The 16,431-nt window shown below is 54.1% G+C and overlaps 6 protein-coding genes across 6 annotated transcripts; all 6 read right to left on the reverse strand.

Moving 5' to 3' along the window:
* Positions 1 to 347: 347 nt before the first annotated feature.
* On the reverse strand, positions 348 to 2,021 carry HMPREF1541_10781 (uncharacterized protein; the record flags this gene model as incomplete). Its single annotated transcript, XM_008715450.1, has 1 exon — positions 348 to 2,021. One exon carries the CDS (start codon positions 2,019 to 2,021, stop codon positions 348 to 350), a length of 1,674 nt encoding a protein of 557 aa, XP_008713672.1.
* Positions 2,022 to 3,067: 1,046 nt separating this feature from the next.
* Positions 3,068 to 5,265, reverse strand: HMPREF1541_10782 (uncharacterized protein; the record flags this gene model as incomplete). The annotated part of the gene is made up of 4 exons (XM_008715451.1): positions 3,068 to 3,150; positions 3,216 to 3,240; positions 3,292 to 4,942; positions 4,994 to 5,265. The coding sequence occupies 4 exons, from the start codon at positions 5,263 to 5,265 to the stop codon at positions 3,068 to 3,070; spliced, it is 2,031 nt and encodes a 676-aa protein (XP_008713673.1).
* Positions 5,266 to 6,120: 855 nt separating this feature from the next.
* Positions 6,121 to 7,086, reverse strand: HMPREF1541_10783 (uncharacterized protein; the record flags this gene model as incomplete). The annotated part of the gene is made up of 1 exon (XM_008715452.1): positions 6,121 to 7,086. One exon carries the CDS (start codon positions 7,084 to 7,086, stop codon positions 6,121 to 6,123), a length of 966 nt encoding a protein of 321 aa, XP_008713674.1.
* Positions 7,087 to 7,468: 382 nt separating this feature from the next.
* On the reverse strand, positions 7,469 to 11,800 carry HMPREF1541_10784 (uncharacterized protein; the record flags this gene model as incomplete). The annotated part of the gene is made up of 1 exon (XM_008715453.1): positions 7,469 to 11,800. The coding sequence occupies one exon, from the start codon at positions 11,798 to 11,800 to the stop codon at positions 7,469 to 7,471; it is 4,332 nt and encodes a 1,443-aa protein (XP_008713675.1).
* Positions 11,801 to 12,297: 497 nt separating this feature from the next.
* On the reverse strand, positions 12,298 to 14,467 carry HMPREF1541_10785 (uncharacterized protein; the record flags this gene model as incomplete). The annotated part of the gene is made up of 2 exons (XM_008715454.1): positions 12,298 to 13,912; positions 13,965 to 14,467. 2 exons carry the CDS (start codon positions 14,465 to 14,467, stop codon positions 12,298 to 12,300), a joined length of 2,118 nt encoding a protein of 705 aa, XP_008713676.1.
* A 451-nt stretch (positions 14,468 to 14,918) lies between these two features.
* HMPREF1541_10786 (uncharacterized protein) lies at positions 14,919 to 16,274 on the reverse strand (the record flags this gene model as incomplete). Its single annotated transcript, XM_008715455.1, has 2 exons — positions 14,919 to 15,840; positions 15,886 to 16,274. The coding sequence occupies 2 exons, from the start codon at positions 16,272 to 16,274 to the stop codon at positions 14,919 to 14,921; spliced, it is 1,311 nt and encodes a 436-aa protein (XP_008713677.1).
* Between the last annotated feature and the right edge of the window lie 157 nt (positions 16,275 to 16,431).

Consider the following 16,431-nt stretch of genomic DNA (forward strand, 5'->3'; position numbering starts at 1 on the left):
CATACTGCCTAGTCGAGCATCCCTGGTCCGCGGATTCTGGTCGCCCGACCTTTCTTTTCGTCGCTTTCAATTGAGCTGTCGTACTCGAGCCCATCGTTTCGCATGTCTGTATGCCAGGGATGCGGCTCCGCTGCTGACCTCCTGAGATCGTAGCCTCAATACGATGCCATGGCTCAGCACAAGACTTATGAACTGGATATGTCTCGAGGCATTGCTTCATGTTCTGCCACGGTCTGTGATTTTTAATGAGATACCGGCGAGTCCAGCTTGGTTGCAAACAAGAGCTGCCTCCAGCCTTCCAACTTTTCGCCGAGTCCTGGCTTTTGTGCTGCATGATCAATGTACTATTAGACCTCCATCTGACCTCTCGCTCCGGACTCCTCGCCTGATCTACAATCCTCATCGCGCGAGAGGCCGGAAGAAATGCTTCGCCGTCTTGGAGTGTTCTCACCAGACGTCAAGCACCTAATTGGCCTGGCTGGCTCAGGAGGGAAAGCCTCGTCTGCTCCCTGCTTTTGTTCTGTCGAATTCTCATTCGAGTCAACAAGCCTAAAAACCGTGCCAGCAGGCTGGCTTCCCTTCTCCCTACGCTTCCGTGTCCGGTACGTGGGCCCTATTCTTGTGCCCAGCGGCAACTGTCCCTCCCTCTCGTCTTCCGTTAAGCTCAAACTCATAGATATAGTCCGGGGCAAATGCCAGCCAAGCTTTCCCAAAGGAATCGACAAACCGTGGACAACGATACTGCAGATGGCGAGAAACCAGATAACGACGCGCATCACCTCCTCCAGCTGCCGGGCATCCTCTCGCGGAACACCGCTCACTGTGACCTCAGTCCGCAGAAAGTCAATGCTGATGTATAGGTAGAAGATGGCACTTACACCGATCGGTCCAAAGAAGCCCACGAACAGCGCATGCTGCATGTGTTCGATCTGATGGATGTATCGGTGCATTGCCATCACCATAGGAATCCTCCTGACAAGCAAGATCAGTATGCCCAGAATGATCAGCCGCCAGATCGGGATCACGTCGTTCACACGAAACTCCACCCACGGACACACTGCTCCAAACCAGGCAAAGACACTGATGTTCAGCAGCATGTCTATTGTCGGCTGTAGGCTATCGTCCTCCGTCTCCTTTCGGAACCAATCATCCCATGTGAACGCATTTCCAGCCACAAAACAAGCCAGGACGTCATCACTGCCAATCATACCACATGTTCCTGTGATGAACAATGCCAGTGCCACAGCGAACACAATAAAGCTCTCGCGGTCAACGAACTTGCGTATTTCGGCAAAGTGAAGCAACTCTTTAGCAAGCCAGCCCACTACGACACCGTACACAACACTTAAGATGATTGTGTATACCCAGGTCTCAACAAACCATTGCTCCATCGCCCGTCCCGCGCCGCCGTCAAAGCCGCCTGCGCCTTGCGTGTACTTGATGAGATACAGCGCCAGGAAGAGAAACGGGTAGCCCAGGCCATCATTGGCGCCCGACTCGGCAACAATGACGTGCTGGAGAGGTCGGGGGATATTCTTGTCGGCGAAGCGGCCCTTGACAATAGAATTGCTGAGGACCGGGTCAGTAGGCGTCACGCACGCTCCCGTGGCGAGAGCCTGCAATATCGAGATGTTGGGCACCAGAGCCCAAACGAGCAAGCTAGCAGACATCCACATGGCGCACATGCCCGGCCCTAAGAGTAGGGCAAGGCTTTTCCATTCGGTGCGCAGATATCGATGAGGCAGTTGGACGCCGGCGATGACGAGCTGCACGCCCAGCACCAGGCGCGTGAAGTACAGTGTGATGTAGTCGAGATTATCCTCGGAGCCTAGAGCGTAGTCGAGAGGCCGTATCCAGTTCGTGGCGTGCGGCGAGAACACAATGCCAGCAACGAGTGAGATAAGGGCTTCAGACAGGTAGAACCGCTCCTTCAGGAGATAGGACACGAGCCCAAAGAGCAGGATGAAGCCGCCCAACGCCGCGGTGACGACGTTGAACGGCACCAGGTGTATCGTCGGCATTCTTTTCTTAGGCCAAGGAAGAACAAAAAGCGTGGTAGCGAGAGTATAGCAGAAAGAGTGAACGCAAAAGACTTTCGAAGCAACCATCAAGCCTCAAAACAGAAGTGCTTGACTAACCCCAACCACCCACAAAGCGGGCCCGGGCATATTTTGTGAAAGGTACCTGGCCTCTCCGTTTGTTTCATCGGGAATATGACAAGCGGTTGGGACAGGAGTGACATGCTACGCCACGAAGGTCCAGCGGATAGACGGCGTCCACGTCTTGGCAGACGCAACGGATGCGGGAGAGGCGAATCTTCAATGAATGCATCGCGATTGCGGAGCTTGCAGGCGGTGGAAGTGAAAAAGTGTCCTGAATTTTCGCATGTAGCGGGATCCGAAAGGAAATAAAAGCATGGAAACATGTCGGCAGTGGTTGGGTAGGGTACTTGGATAGGTCACTTGGTAGATGTCGTAGCTCGCTGCATTGATACATTTTGTAGCAATGTACTCGACTACTCATGTAGGAGGAAAGCAGCCTGCCCATCGCGATGAGGCGGCGACTTCCCCGTGTTGACTCGCGCACCAGACGCCCACATCAAGCTGAGCACTGCAAATACATGATCCCATCCATATCTGGGCTTCCAAGCACTTCCTTCCGGTCGCATGTCTTGCCATTGCCATTTGACGCCGCCCCGAGAATGCATGCGCTGTCTTTGAGAGGAATTCAAGCTGCTCTCTAGTTACCCGCCACTTCATTCGCCCCGACGCCTTCGCTAATAGTGATGATAATGCCGTGAGTCTATGCCGTCAAGAGATCGGAAAAGGTTAGGTAGGTTATTGGTCGAAAAGTCGAGAAATCAGTAATCCACATATCGATCGACGCCATTGGAGAAAGGAATGCCATAGTCCAGTGACCAGCAGGCGTCTTGTCTATTGTACAGAAGAGGTTCATGTTAGTCCAGTCGTATAAATACATGTGATGATGAAGATGGCCAAACGAGGTTGTTCCAGATGGGTAGGTGAGTGGGTGGGTATGAAGGAAGGTGTGAGTGTGTGTGCCAGGATTAGACGTCAGGGTGTCGAGCTCGCCTCAGTTTGTATTGCTCCTCGTGAACGAAGTCGTCGGTTTCAGGGTTCCAGCGATAAGCTAGAGCAGTGTCAGCAAATGTAAAGCGAAAGGTGGGGCCTCTTGGGGCAGGCGGGTCATCTTACCTTTGAAGTCAACACCATACGGTCGCTATTATACCAATCAATACGAGTCATTGATGCAGGAAGAGTCGCTACTCACCGGCTCGAGAAGATACGCAACGCCAAGCGGCACATCGAGGTCCGAGATGTCTTCCTGTTTGAGGCCCATGAAATACGCCAGCAGCACGCGTGTGATGCTGCGGTGACCAATCAGAAGAACATGGTCCGTCATCCGTTCGACCTCGAGAATCACCTTGCGAAGGCGGCTGATGATGTCGAGGTAGCCTTCGCCGCCGGGGCCAGGATATCGGTACTGCAGCTTGTCGTGCTTCCGCAGCTCATACTCTTCGGGGAAATTCATTCGGATATCGGCGTAGGTCATGCCGTCCATGGAGCCAGCATTCAACTCGTCCAACATCCGCATCTGCTTCAGGTCATACTCGTCTTCGTTGAAGAACTGTGCCGTCTCAATGCTGCGGTTGAGCATGCTAGTCCATACGCAAAAATTGCGTTCTTCGCCAGCCTGCGCTGTCACTTCTGGGTTGGGTGGTGTGGTGTCGCCCGGGCGTGGAGGGAAATGGGTATTGGCTTGTTTTTCTCTCTGGTGTTCCTCCCACAAAGCTCGCTGCTCGCCGATAAACTTGGCTAGTGCTCGAGCGTATTTCCAGCCTTGCTGGCTGAGATCGCTGTTGCCGCCAATCTTGCCATTGACATTGTCCAGTGATTCGCCGTGTCTCGACAGCCAGATTTGTCGTGGAGCGAGGTTGAAATTCATGAGGTATGTCACCGTTTGAATGGACAAGAAGCCGTTAACCTGATAGGACACCATCTTGCGGCCGACATCGATGAGCGAGCAATATGGAGTGCCTCTCTGCTCCTCAAAGTCGCCCAGGGGTTGGTACAGCTTCTCATACTGTGCAACACGGTCTTGGAAGTCTCGCAGAGATTTGATCGGGTCCTTGTCTTTGTAGTCAGGTCCTGACAGCTTGAGGCGCATGTTGGCTTCCAAGAGGCCCTGATCTTGACATCTCGACTCCAGAAAGAGGAAATTGATGTTGGGGTCCCGCTTGCGGATATGATCTATCAGAGATTGTCTCCGTTCCTGAGTGTGGTTGGTGGCGTCAAAGATGCCAACGGAGCCGCCGTCTTCTAGCACGTACTTGAGGAGATCATCAAGGGTATCATGAGCAACCTTTTCACGCAGCTCCTTTGCACGCTTGTTCTCCGGATCGAAGAAAGACGCAGACTGATCCATACGGTTGGGAGAGGGAGGTGTGGTAGGTCGATCGGAGTCGACTTCCGATGCGGTATAACTCATCTGCAAAGGGGATATAGGCGCAGATACACTGGGTTCACCGTTGATGAGCATGGCTGGTGGTGGAAGAGGCGCCGCATGCTCAATGCCGTTGACGCCGTTTGTAAGGCTCATCTGCTTGACAGATTCTCGTAGAGCACCGTCGATGGTGCGATCGCTCTGATGCAGCGCCGGGCCAGCAGCCACACGTCTTCTGTCACCAACATTGAAAATGCGGGTGGGGTGTTGCAACCAATTCAGATATCTTGCGATCTTCTTGACCAGGTAACTCTTGCCTCGCGCGGGCAGACCGACCATGATGATTATCAACTTTGCGCCCACATCTCTTTCTGCTATGCGACCGTCGGGGGAGACTTTCGACCGAGTCAAGCCGGGTATATCGAGGGTGGTAGCACGGAGTTTTGGGGTTGAGGAGCCAGATAGGCCTCGCGGATTGCTGGTTGAGTTAGCACGCGTTCATGAAGGTCAATATTGCTGTTTGACTCACATCTGGGGACTGCCAGGCTGGGAGGGCATGGGCGTATCGGTCAGTGCTGCGCCCATGGCTCTTCCAGCGACAGGAAGTGGCGACTGTTTGACGCCATGAACGGTCGTAGTACGGCCGAAGACAGTAGTCGGCGGCGGCATGAGACTAGCATGGTACTCAGCGGCAGCGTCCACGTTAGTCGGAACACTCGAAGTGCCCTGGACGCGCTCGTAGTCTGGTGGCACCGTGGTCGGGCGCACCGGACTCACTGGCGACTGCTGAGCATTGGACATGATGACCGTCTTGGCCAGGTTGGAGAACTGGTGGGACGATGGTTTGCGGACTGGCAACCTCCCGGCGCCAGTCGACTGCGAGGTAGGCCTCGTTGCCTCTGCCAGAGACATACAGTGTCAGTAATTATGACTGGAGTTGCAGGAGGGTAAGATGTTGAGTCAAGCGCACTTTTTTGAATAAGTTTAAGGTTCGGAGGTGACCCTGGCCGGACTAACTCCGCCGCCCAAATGCGCGGCCGTTGAGCCCTGCGATTGAGCTAGCTTTCACGCTGAGTTCCCGGGCAGTCGTACCCGCGGGTAAATGCTGTAAGAGTGTCGGCGAGAGAAGATGAAGCAGAGGACGGTGACGCCTGATGGCGCTGACTGCGGCCTCTCTCTCTATGCGACGCAGCTGGTGTCAGGATGATGCGGCCCCTTCACTGCCTCAACATGCACCAGCGGCCTTGGCTTGCCTCATTGCGAGCTTCCCCGGCGATGGCCTGACCCCTGGAGCCAGCTTTCCGGCATTCTCCCAGGAGCCCAATCTCATCGCCCACTAGACCACGGGGGTGGCGGATTGGTTTCCCCAGCGTCCCTCGGATAAGCAGTCCGACGCACCCCGCTAGAACGCCTGCGGATCTCGCTGGGCTCGGTTATGGGCGCTGTGTCCGTTTGACGGACTCCGTTTCGGCGACGCGACCAAAATCGGGCACGCGATCAAAGTGATAGCCACAAGGCGGTGTCAAATACTGTACTATTCAAAGCTCTCGTGACACCTGTGAGCGCCTCTCTCCCTGTATACTAGAACAGGGTGTCACTCAGAGTGTCACTATTAGTCCGCCAACGCCGCCGCTCCGAAATGATGACCAACCTCCTTTATGACTCCTTCTCAGCCTCTCTCGCCTCCTTTTCCTTCTTCGCTCGTCCTTCTGCTGCCCGAGCCATGATCTCCCTCCGACTCAATCCTTCGTTACTCGCCACGTCTGTACCTTTGCCCAGAACAAAGTCGCCGCCCGTCCAACCGCCGCCATCTGCATGGTCCGCATCGTCCATATTATCATCAGGATTGTAAAACTCAGCACGCGCATCCAGCTGATGTCCACCGTGCTGCGTGTCGTTCGCTGCTACCTCCTTTTCGATCTGTTTACACAGGTCCCAGAAGTTCTGGTCGTGCGGACCCCACACGTTGTGTGTCAGCTCGTGGCACAGCGTCTTCCTGATGACCTTGTAGTCCCGATAGCCGTCGTATGCATCCGTCCGTAACCTCAACTCGATGACTTCACCCTGGTTGCGATTGAGTCCAAGCGTCCTGCTTTCGTGCGTCGTATGTTGGGAAGGGTCCATCTCCGTTAATAAGCCCACGGCAAACTTCCGCTTCCTCATCGTAGCCTTGATCCCAGGGTCCGCGGCCAGCCTTTCTAGGAACCTCCTGCTCCTTTCCGGATTAGGCAGCCACATCAATGGCTCGATCGCCCCAAAGCTGTACTTCGCCTCCTCGCTTGTCTTCCTCCAGTCTCGGTAAGGTGTAACTTTGGCTACTGGCCTTCCGGCAGGTGACCTTGACTGTGTCCTGGCTTTGATGGCGGCGGCGTGGTCATTCATCGTCTTCACTTCTGCAGCAGGGGTGCCAATCAACTTAATGCGCGAAGCAGGTGTCAAGATGGATGATAAAGGCGTGTCTGGGAATGGATGCTTCATGAATCCTGGTTTGGGGAGGATGAAGAGTGAGACGCGGGAGGGATCAGCGCAGATGGTGGTTGCGAGGCGGACGGCGAGCTGCGATATGGTCTCATCCTCAACGTCCTCGAGCTCAAGGGTCGTGGCGCGGTGCTGGACTTTCATCTTGGCGATCAGGCGAAAGCCGGGTATCGAATTTTTGTTTGCAGAAGACGGAATCTGGGAACGCAACGTAGATTGACGCGTGGAACGAACGGAAGACCTACTGGTACGAGTTACTACAGATCCTCATGTTGTAAACCACAAACGGAATTTGAGGTTGCTGGCATCTTTTGTCAGCGAGGAGAAAGAAGTCGAAGGCAACAGTCGAATGCGTCATGGCGCTGCCGGAGTTAGGTGATAAGCTGTCGTTCACTGCCTGATGTTGCTTCTGAGTCGAGCACTTGAGAGCCGAGCAGAGCTCGCTGAGATCTATCTGTGTATATCTATCGTAGAGTGAAATTCTGTTTTATTTCATCGGTCCTTTCTATACTCCAGGCCATTGAGCTCATCGTTCATTGCCTGTCTCACGTATAACACTCTCCATGACTCCACCGACAAGGGTAACTGTAGCATCCACGCCCTGCATGGCACCCCTCCGATGCGCCACACTGACCACAGTCGAACCGTTTCGCTGCAGCTCGTCCCTTACCACGCGGTATACCTGTTCCGCAGTCTCCAAATCGACACTTGCGGTTGCCTCGTCCATAATGACAACTGCACTCTTCCGGAGCAGTGCTCTTGCTAAGGATACCAGCTGGCGCTGACCTTGAGACAGGTTGTGTCCATGCGCGGCTACTTCAAAGTCCAGCGTAAATCTGGTTGTGTCAAGGCAAGCAAGAGACAAAGCAGTCGTACATTCCGCATCAGAGTGCTCGGATTGAGGATCAAGGTTATGGCGGAGGCTGCCCGGGAACAGGATTGGGTCCTGGGCAAGAAAGGTGATTCTGGAACGCAAGGTGGTCTTGTCAACGCGAGATATATCGATGCCGTCTATGATGATTTTGCCGGATGATAAAGGTGTGGTGGCGAGCAAAGAGAGGGAGAGGGTGGATTTACCGGAGCCAGTGCGGCCGACGATAGCAGTGTGCTTGCCTCCTTCGATCTTCAAGTTGATGTCGGATACAGCTGGTGCAGCTGTCGGGGTGTATTTGATGCTAACATCCTGGAACTCGACTTCAGCACCATACTTGGGCCACGAGGCAGGTGGCTTGATGTCTCCTGGCTCCTCGCTCTCCAGATGAATGAGCTCAACGACACGCTCCACAGAAACAAAGTCTAGCTGTAGCTGGCCATACTGTCGGCACAGTGCATGCGTCGACGCCACGAACTGCTGCGCTGCAATGAGCACAAATGCTGTTAGACCAGGGGTCAAGCCTGAATAGACAGCAAGGCAGGTAAGTGCGAATGTCGACAACGAGGACAGCACATCGAAACGATACATCAACCACTCTTGTAAGCTCCAATAGAAATGGTCGTTCTTCTGGAACTCATCCACAACTGTGATAACTCGTGCAAGGAACGCGGGTTGTGCACAAAATGCTCGTACCGTCGTCAATCCGCCTAGAAGTGCGCCAAAGTTGGACATTAGTGGGCTCAGCGACACCATTTCGAGCCGTCGCAGACTTTGCGAGGTAGGAAGAAATCGCATAAAGATCCACACGAAGGTTGCAGTGAGCAGGAGCGAGAAGACCAGGAATGCTGGCGTAACACCCGCAAACACAAAGATTGACGACAGCCACGCAACCCCTTGGAAGATGACTTGTGTGAACTGTTGCGAGATGTTGCCATCGAGTGTGCCCGCATCAGACGTCAACCGATTCAAAAGCCGCCCAATAGGAGTAACGTCGTAGTACCGGAATGGCGCGTTGCTGATGCGGAACATAATCTCTCTAAACATGTTCTTACCAGCCATGTAAGTGAGCGTCACCATGAAGGCCTGACCGATGACAAGCGCTACCGGACCCAATACGACGATGGTGAGATAGCCTTTGAGCCAAGGATACACATCCTCAGAAGGGTCCGGGAAGCGTTTGAAGACACCAGAGACAGGTGTCTCGAGGACACGAACGTTCAATGGAAATGTCAGCATCCCGACAAGCTGCTCGGTGCCTCTGTTGTATGCTTCACCCCACTCTTTCAAGAACCAGCTCTCGGCAATCCGGAGGAGCTGGAAAGCAGATGCAGAGATGGCCAGCATGAGCCACCATCTCAGTTGGCCCGCTTTGATGTATTCCCAATACACCGCGAGCTGGACGCCTCCGTGCGCCCGATGCTCTTCATCTTCGAATTTATCGCGGATGGCAGCCGCTTCCATCTTCTTCTGTTCCGTGTCTAGTCGATGATCGGTCGAAATCACGTGCGCGAGCTCTGCAGCGCCGTCCACGTACGTGCCCTGGACCAGTCTAGCTGTTCCGTCTGTGACCTCAATAGTCTGAACAGCGATGTTCTGGCACAGATCTGTCCGATGAGTAGCAAGCACTACTGTCCGGCCTTCCACGAGCTTTCCCGTAAAGCAGCGTTTAACGATCCACTCCGCCGTCTGCTGGTCCAACGCACTGATAGGATCGTCCAGCAGAAGGATAGGCGCGTGACTGTAGACAGCTCGAGCAAGGGCGACCCTCGCCTTTTGACCTCCAGAAAGGCCTATGCCATTCTCGCCAATAGCTGAAAGGTCGCCGTGCTCAAAGGTTGCCAAGTCAGGTGTAAGGGCACAAGCATCTAACGTGCGCTTATAGCGATCATCGTCGTACGGCGAGTTGAAAAGGATGTTATCACGAATGCTCATACTCTCAAGCCATGGAGTTTGAAGGCAATATGCAATCGGCGTGTCTGCCGGCTTCACCAAATGACCAGATTCCAGGTCAAGCTCGCCCAGCAGACCCTGCAGCAATGCCGTCTTGCCCGCACCGACTCTGCCCACAACGAGCGAAAGACCTTGTGGGAATTTGATGTCGACGTTGCGGAGGATGGTGTGGGAGATCCCGGGCCAGGAGAATGAGGCACCTTTCAGCTCGAGCTGGTCTGAGGAGTCTGCTGCTGGGTTTTCGGGTTTATCGGGCTCATTCATGAAAGACTCCAAACGGCCCATTGCCACCTTCGCATTGAGTAGCACAGTGATCATGTTTGGGAGCTGCTGGAGACGCTTTTGTAACATGGCGAAGAGCTGCAGAGCCGGAAATGCTATATCAACGCGTAGCTCTTGCTTTGCAATAGCCGTGTAGGCGAAGAAAGCTGCAACTGGTAGAACGCCGCTGCCAAGCTGATTGACGAAGATGACAGCCAGTGTCCAGAGCTGTGTGACGACCTTGAGGTTGAGCTCACGCTGGCGGGCGCTCATGATTCCTTCAAGCCAGGATGGGTGCCACCCATACCATCGCAAATGCCGGATGGCTTCAACATACTCGGAGATTCGTTGCAGCTTTGTGTCGGTTGCAGCACGTCGGGTGGTCTCCCAACTAATGAGTATTCTGACCAAGAAAGCGTTAATAATTTGAGCGAAGATTACTACAGCTATGCCGAGGAGGCATGCCCAGCCAAGTAGTCTCCAGACCAGAAAGGCAGCGATGACGGTGCCACATGGTGCAAATATGAGGGTCTGAAACTCCCAGAACCGTTGTGCCACCTCATAAACGTCGTTCCGGAGAACATTGAGAATCTTGCCAATCGATGCCGACTTCTGGGCCGGTGGTTCTGGTGCCCTTGCACCTGAGAACATGCCGCGAACTCGATGCAAGACTCTATCGAGACGTCCTCGGGTAGTGCTGGCAGTCTTTTTGGACTGGCCGTTCAGGAGCCCTTCCGTCTCTTCGCTATTGTCGGAGCCATCAGTAGCTCCGTTAGCCTCTGAACTCCCATTCGCTTCTTCAGACTCTTTCGCTTCGGGAAGATGGCCCACAATCTTTCGCTTAAGCGTCTTCTCGTACAGCATGGTCATCATCTCACCCCGGGACCGCTCGTACGCTCTCCTTCCGAACCATAGAGCAAGGACCTGAACCTGAGCATCCACCAGTCTGACAGCCAGCATCAAGACAGCGAACTTCATTGCCGGGACTTTGTCAGAAGCAATTCTGTCCATGGATTTCAATAGCAGCTGCAGGACAAGAGGCGTCGAGAAGTCCGCCGCCAGCTCCGCAAACCCCAGCACGGTGAGCACGAATAGATCAATCCAATTGGCACGAAGAAGGCGCCCTAGGACAGAGCCCTGTAGCTCTCGGAAGGCATCGTGTAAAGGGCGATGTTGGAATTCATAGGGCAGAAACCAGACATCGCTGGTGTTAAGCTGCCTTTTGGAGCCGAGCTTGATGAGAGGCTCCATCCAAGTCACAGACATCCACTGCCATGTTGTTAAACAGTCCTCAGGGCTACGCAATGCCACGGTGGGTTCGGAGCCTGGCTTTGCTATGCCGTCGCGTGGCCAGGTGGAATCCCGCAGGGGCATATTGAGCTCGATCAAGAGAATGAGGCATGAGATGAGTGTTGAGATGCAGTTAAACGTGCCTCCAAAGCCTTGCCGGTTGCGTTTTCGAACCAGCAGAAGAGCGATATGTGCGCTCACAAGACCTGCGTACGCTAGGGCTCGCAAGGATGAGCCGGTCCGTGGTCGCCATAAAACCAACAGGAGCGTAGCTCCGGCCCAGACGGCAGCGAGGACGATATTGAAGGCGAAGCCAGTCGATGGCACGAGTACCGTGACCAGTTGGCATGCCAGACCGATTGAGCACAGAAAGACAGCGATGGCGGCGGTCCAAGGGAGTCTCAGTGAGCGCTTTGGATCATCTTGCTTGTCACTTGGTATCGGTTCTTCGATGAATGGACGCATCCACTTTGGCTTCTTCATTTTGGTCCCTCTCCACTCCGACACACTGTCTGCAGAGACAAACAGCGAGAGCTCATGGAAGGAGCTGTACGATTCAAGCACAGTCCTCGAGAAGGTAGGGATGCATGGACCACAGCAGAATCTGCTTGCCTCCACCGCATCGACGTCCTACCCGGGTACAGTAGACGGCGTCAGCCTTCAGATGTGGAGCAAGGTTGCAGTGGCACAATTTTGGGGGTAGGCTGATCCTGTGGGGGCTGTCGTTCGACTGCTTGGGGTAAATTTTGGGTTATGTGGCTCGCCGTACATCTTGGTATCACTGCAGAGTCGATACCGTCGAGCAGGGAATACGGATGGCAAGGGGTGTTCCTACTGGAGAGTTTGCTGTCTATTCTCAATCTAAGCATTGCTCATTTGACTGCATAACAGTATCGCCCGAAACGTGCTGTCTCCGCCCCTATGTATATGCATGTAGTACGTTGTGAAATATTCCTCGACACCACCCGTAACAGTCTGCTTCAATGTCCGTTCACCTTAATGGTACCCGTGCCTTGTAGATGACTGGCGGCTTGCCCTTGTACCTCGCCATTAGCAACTCCATTGGTTCCGCTATGACAGCAACTGTCGACCAGGACAGAAGCCTCGTTCCGGTTCCCAGGAACGTCGAGAGCGGGATTAAATTCGAAGAAGTCAGCTGGCCTGAGGTGGATCTCATGCTTCTCAATTGGCATCACTGGCCAATCCTCCACGCGCGGGTTGTGGGTTAACCCAAATACATTCCACACAACGACATCGCTATTTTCAATGTTGTCTTTCCGAGCAACCATATCAGCAACGCCGCCCTTCTCGACTTTGGACTGATTGGTGAACTCGCCGGCGGCGAATAGCTCATCATCGCGATACTGCGACACCCAGACATGGTGCTGGGCAAAGGCGGCACGCTTCGCAACAATGGAGTCGGGGTCGGCGAGCAGTAGCTGCGATGGGGATGGAATGAACTTGTACGCGACGGGCCGCTGCGAGTATTTGTTCAATTTATTGGTGTTGGCGATTTTCACGGTCAGATTCTTGAAAGGATCCGCATCGAATCCTTCGGACGTTGTAACAGGTGTCCGCCGAACCTCGTAGTAGTTGCCGTGCGGGTTAGTCTCCGGGTTCATCTTGACAGGCAGTGACTCCTCCTTGATGACCGTGTTCTGGTGGCCATCAACAGCAGGATCAATACGCACGGCAAAGATGTGCTGGTGGTTCTGTGCTAACACGCCAGGTGCAACAACATTGCCGTAGGGAGAGGTCTTTCCAGGGTCAATGTTGACGACCGACACGATTCCGGTGGCCCGGGTTTCAATCGTGATACCGCCGGCTTGGTCGAACTTGAAAGCAAAAATGTACTCGTAATTGGCCAAGGTGATGATGAACTGCACAACAAGCTCACGATAGCGGGTCACAACTGCTCGCTCAGTGCGGAAATTGGTGTGCTTCCAGCCAATGCCATTGTCTTGCTCGTGGATGCAGACGACATTCTTGGACACAGAAGGCTTTCCTTCGGTATCGACGAGCATGGCATCAAGATACTTGATGGCGCCCAAACAGTCGCAGCCCAGCGCGAGGTTGTTGGCCGCACGACCCGCTCCCGCATCGCCGAAATCGAAAGCTTGCTTACGGTGAAAAGGTGGGCGAGGGTCGCCGTACGGTACTGTCATCTCCGACAAGCTGAGGCGATACAGCACATCGCGACCGTCGTATTGAACATCATGCAGAACAGCACACTCTCTGGGGTTGAAACCGACTCTGAAGCGCCATTTTTGCCACTCGATCAAAGACTCGTCACTAACCTTGAATGATGGACCGTCGGGCTGAACGACGTTGAGAGGCTTCACATCGGTTCGCAGGGGTAGATTGAGAAGTTCCGGTGCGTACTCTGCAGGCTTACAGTGCGCCAGAATTTTCTTGGTCTTGTGTGACCCATAGGCGAGGCCGTCTTCAGCGCCGCCGGTGGCAAGGCGGTCGATCCGAACAATCTCTTTCTTGTAGGTGTCCATAACAGGAATAATTGGTAGTGGATAGCCGTAGTGATTTGAGTCTGGATTTCCATTTCGGACATCTTTAGCAAAGCATAGGCCCTGGGTGTATCTAAGCAAGTCAGCTATGATCTCCGGTGGCGTTGCCACAGTGTGAGCCTCACCTAGGAGCATCCTCGCTGAGATCTGGCCCACCATAGGGCCAGGGGTCGATGGCGACCTCAAACCCCTCCGGCAGCTCGAACTCGGCGATGGCTTTCTTGAACAGGTCTGATACTACGCAGACATCGTAAAATTGCTTGAATTCATCCAACGTGAACGCTTGCTGTGAGCCCTTCTCCACGGTTCTCTTGCTGATCTCCGTCCGGCTTTCAAGGTCAACGATGGATTCGGTATACTCATGAGACTTGTCTTGGCCAATCACGTCGTACTGAAGGCGCGCTTGACGGGCGGGGCGAGGGGTAGCTGCAGAGAGTGTGCCAGCATGTTCAGCAGCTAGAAATTCCAGCAGCTCGGCTTTGGGAGGCTCAACGGCGAACACATTGCGGAACATCAACAATGACTGTCGTGCCTTGGTGACGACTTCGCGGGCGACAGCCACCTCATCGCTGCTAAGCTGGTCTAGCGGGTGCCTGACCAGAGTCTCATCCTCACCGATGGAACCCATGACGCAACCAAAGTACGAAACTCGAGGTGTGAAACAGAGGTGGTGCGGAGGAAGAGGAGAAAATAAAGAAAGCTCCTACCAGAATTAAGTCATGACTATGAGCGTGGCGATTTACATTGAAAGCTTTACGAAAGCGAAATCAGAGGAGATGTCCTGTTGCTGGAGAGGAGGACGTGAGCTGCAAGCCAATCAATCAATGCGCTATTCCGAATCGGGTATGTCCAAGCGGGCGTAGGTTCTCGACGACAGCGCAGTCCTCCACTCACAATATCTAGAACCACCTTGGACCGTTGTCTAAGGCCCATCCGAACTGGATTCGTTATCGGAAGGCCAACTGCCCATCTGAAGGGCCACTGATACGAGCCTAATTGGACGTCAAGTTGGTCAGCAGTAGCACATATGAAACGAGTGCTTAGCCAACATCTTCGGAGCCGAGATCACCTCCGATCGTCTAGGGAAACTCATCGTCATCGGCATCTGCCCACAGAGTCTCATCCAAGAGTTCCTGGTGTTCGCTCTTGAGACCGTCGTCAGCCTTCGCGACGATGCCCTGCTGCTCGATACTGTATTCGAGAGGCTTCGTTCTCTGGCCTGCCCACGGAGCGAAGACGACGTTCATGAACCGTCGACGTTTGCCAACTGCGGCTGCCGCCTTGGATGTTTCTGCTTCGACTTTGAGAACGATGCGCGCATCGATTTGGTTGGCCCAAGCGAGACCGAGGGCAGGCGCCTTCAATTCTTGATGCATGTAAGCAGGCTTGTCGCCCCAGCCCGTGAAAAAGCGTGATTGGTGGTCCAGGGTCATTTTCGAATCCCGTTCGGATCGACGACTGCCCAGCTGAGATGGCGTGGCAACCGACGAGGATGGCGAGGATGATCGCATCAGGTCCTGTGAGGGCTGAAATAGACTCTCAGCAAAGCGGTCCGAAACCTGGTTTGCGACAACAACGGCAATGTTCTTTTCCACTGCAAGCCGGCGCAATATACCTCCGACTTTGGCAAGGTCTACTGCCCGGTCAACTAGACCGTTTGTTGTCGCCACGTCTCGATCAGCGCGAAAGTTGGCAGCAACTGAGTCCAGGATTATCAAGCCAATGTCCAGTCGTTCGACGGCGATGGGCAGCTGGAACTCAATGAGCTGCTGCTGAACGGCCAGGTTCGTGACAGTCTTGGCGTGAATACGATCAAAGGACGGGATGTCGCTGTCTGGCAGTTGAGCGTAATATGGATGGGACTGGAGTATCTCGGCAAGGCGGACGGTATTAAGAGGATCTTCGGTGCTGATATAGAGCGCGCCCTTACCCAAACCTTGGGGCACAGGCAACTGGACGGACAGCAGCAGGCCGAAAAGGATCTGGGTCTTTCCAACAGCACTAGGATGATTAGCAGTAGCCTGTTGCAGGCTTCGCGTCACGCACCTTTCGCCAACGACTTCCGTAACATAGCCGGCAGGAAACCCTCCTCCTAATAAAGCGTCGATCTCCAGATCCAAGGTGCGGACAAACATATTTTGGCTTCGAGTAGGCTCAGGGTTGACAGAAGAGTCGGACGACATGTCGGGGGCGAGGAAATCGCTGCTGATGGAGTGTACGGGTGGCAGCATATTGAGATCCCTCTGCAACCATTCGATCACATCAGCTATGAGACGACGAACGTCAAGTAGCGGCAAGGGACATCGGCGAGCAATTTCAACAGGATCCAGAGACACTAAGTCGGTCACAGTAAACTCATTCTTTTCTAGGGAATGGAGTAGGTGCGAGTAAGGCTTGAGGTTGAAGTCAGGCAAGACCTGAGCGAGGTCGCACATCGCGATGGAAACGTGGTGGCAGCCTTCCCGTACGCGCCATGTTCACAAGGACGCGTCGTGTCCCAGGAACCTGAGTCCTGCGACCCACTGCTGCTCGCTCGTCGCTTCCACAGACAGTTCCTACACCGTTGGAATCACCAAAAGACTTTGCGAAGTA

This window comes from Cyphellophora europaea, assembly GCF_000365145.1.
Source record: "Cyphellophora europaea CBS 101466 unplaced genomic scaffold supercont1.14, whole genome shotgun sequence".
Classification (NCBI taxonomy): domain Eukaryota; kingdom Fungi; phylum Ascomycota; class Eurotiomycetes; order Chaetothyriales; family Cyphellophoraceae; genus Cyphellophora; species Cyphellophora europaea.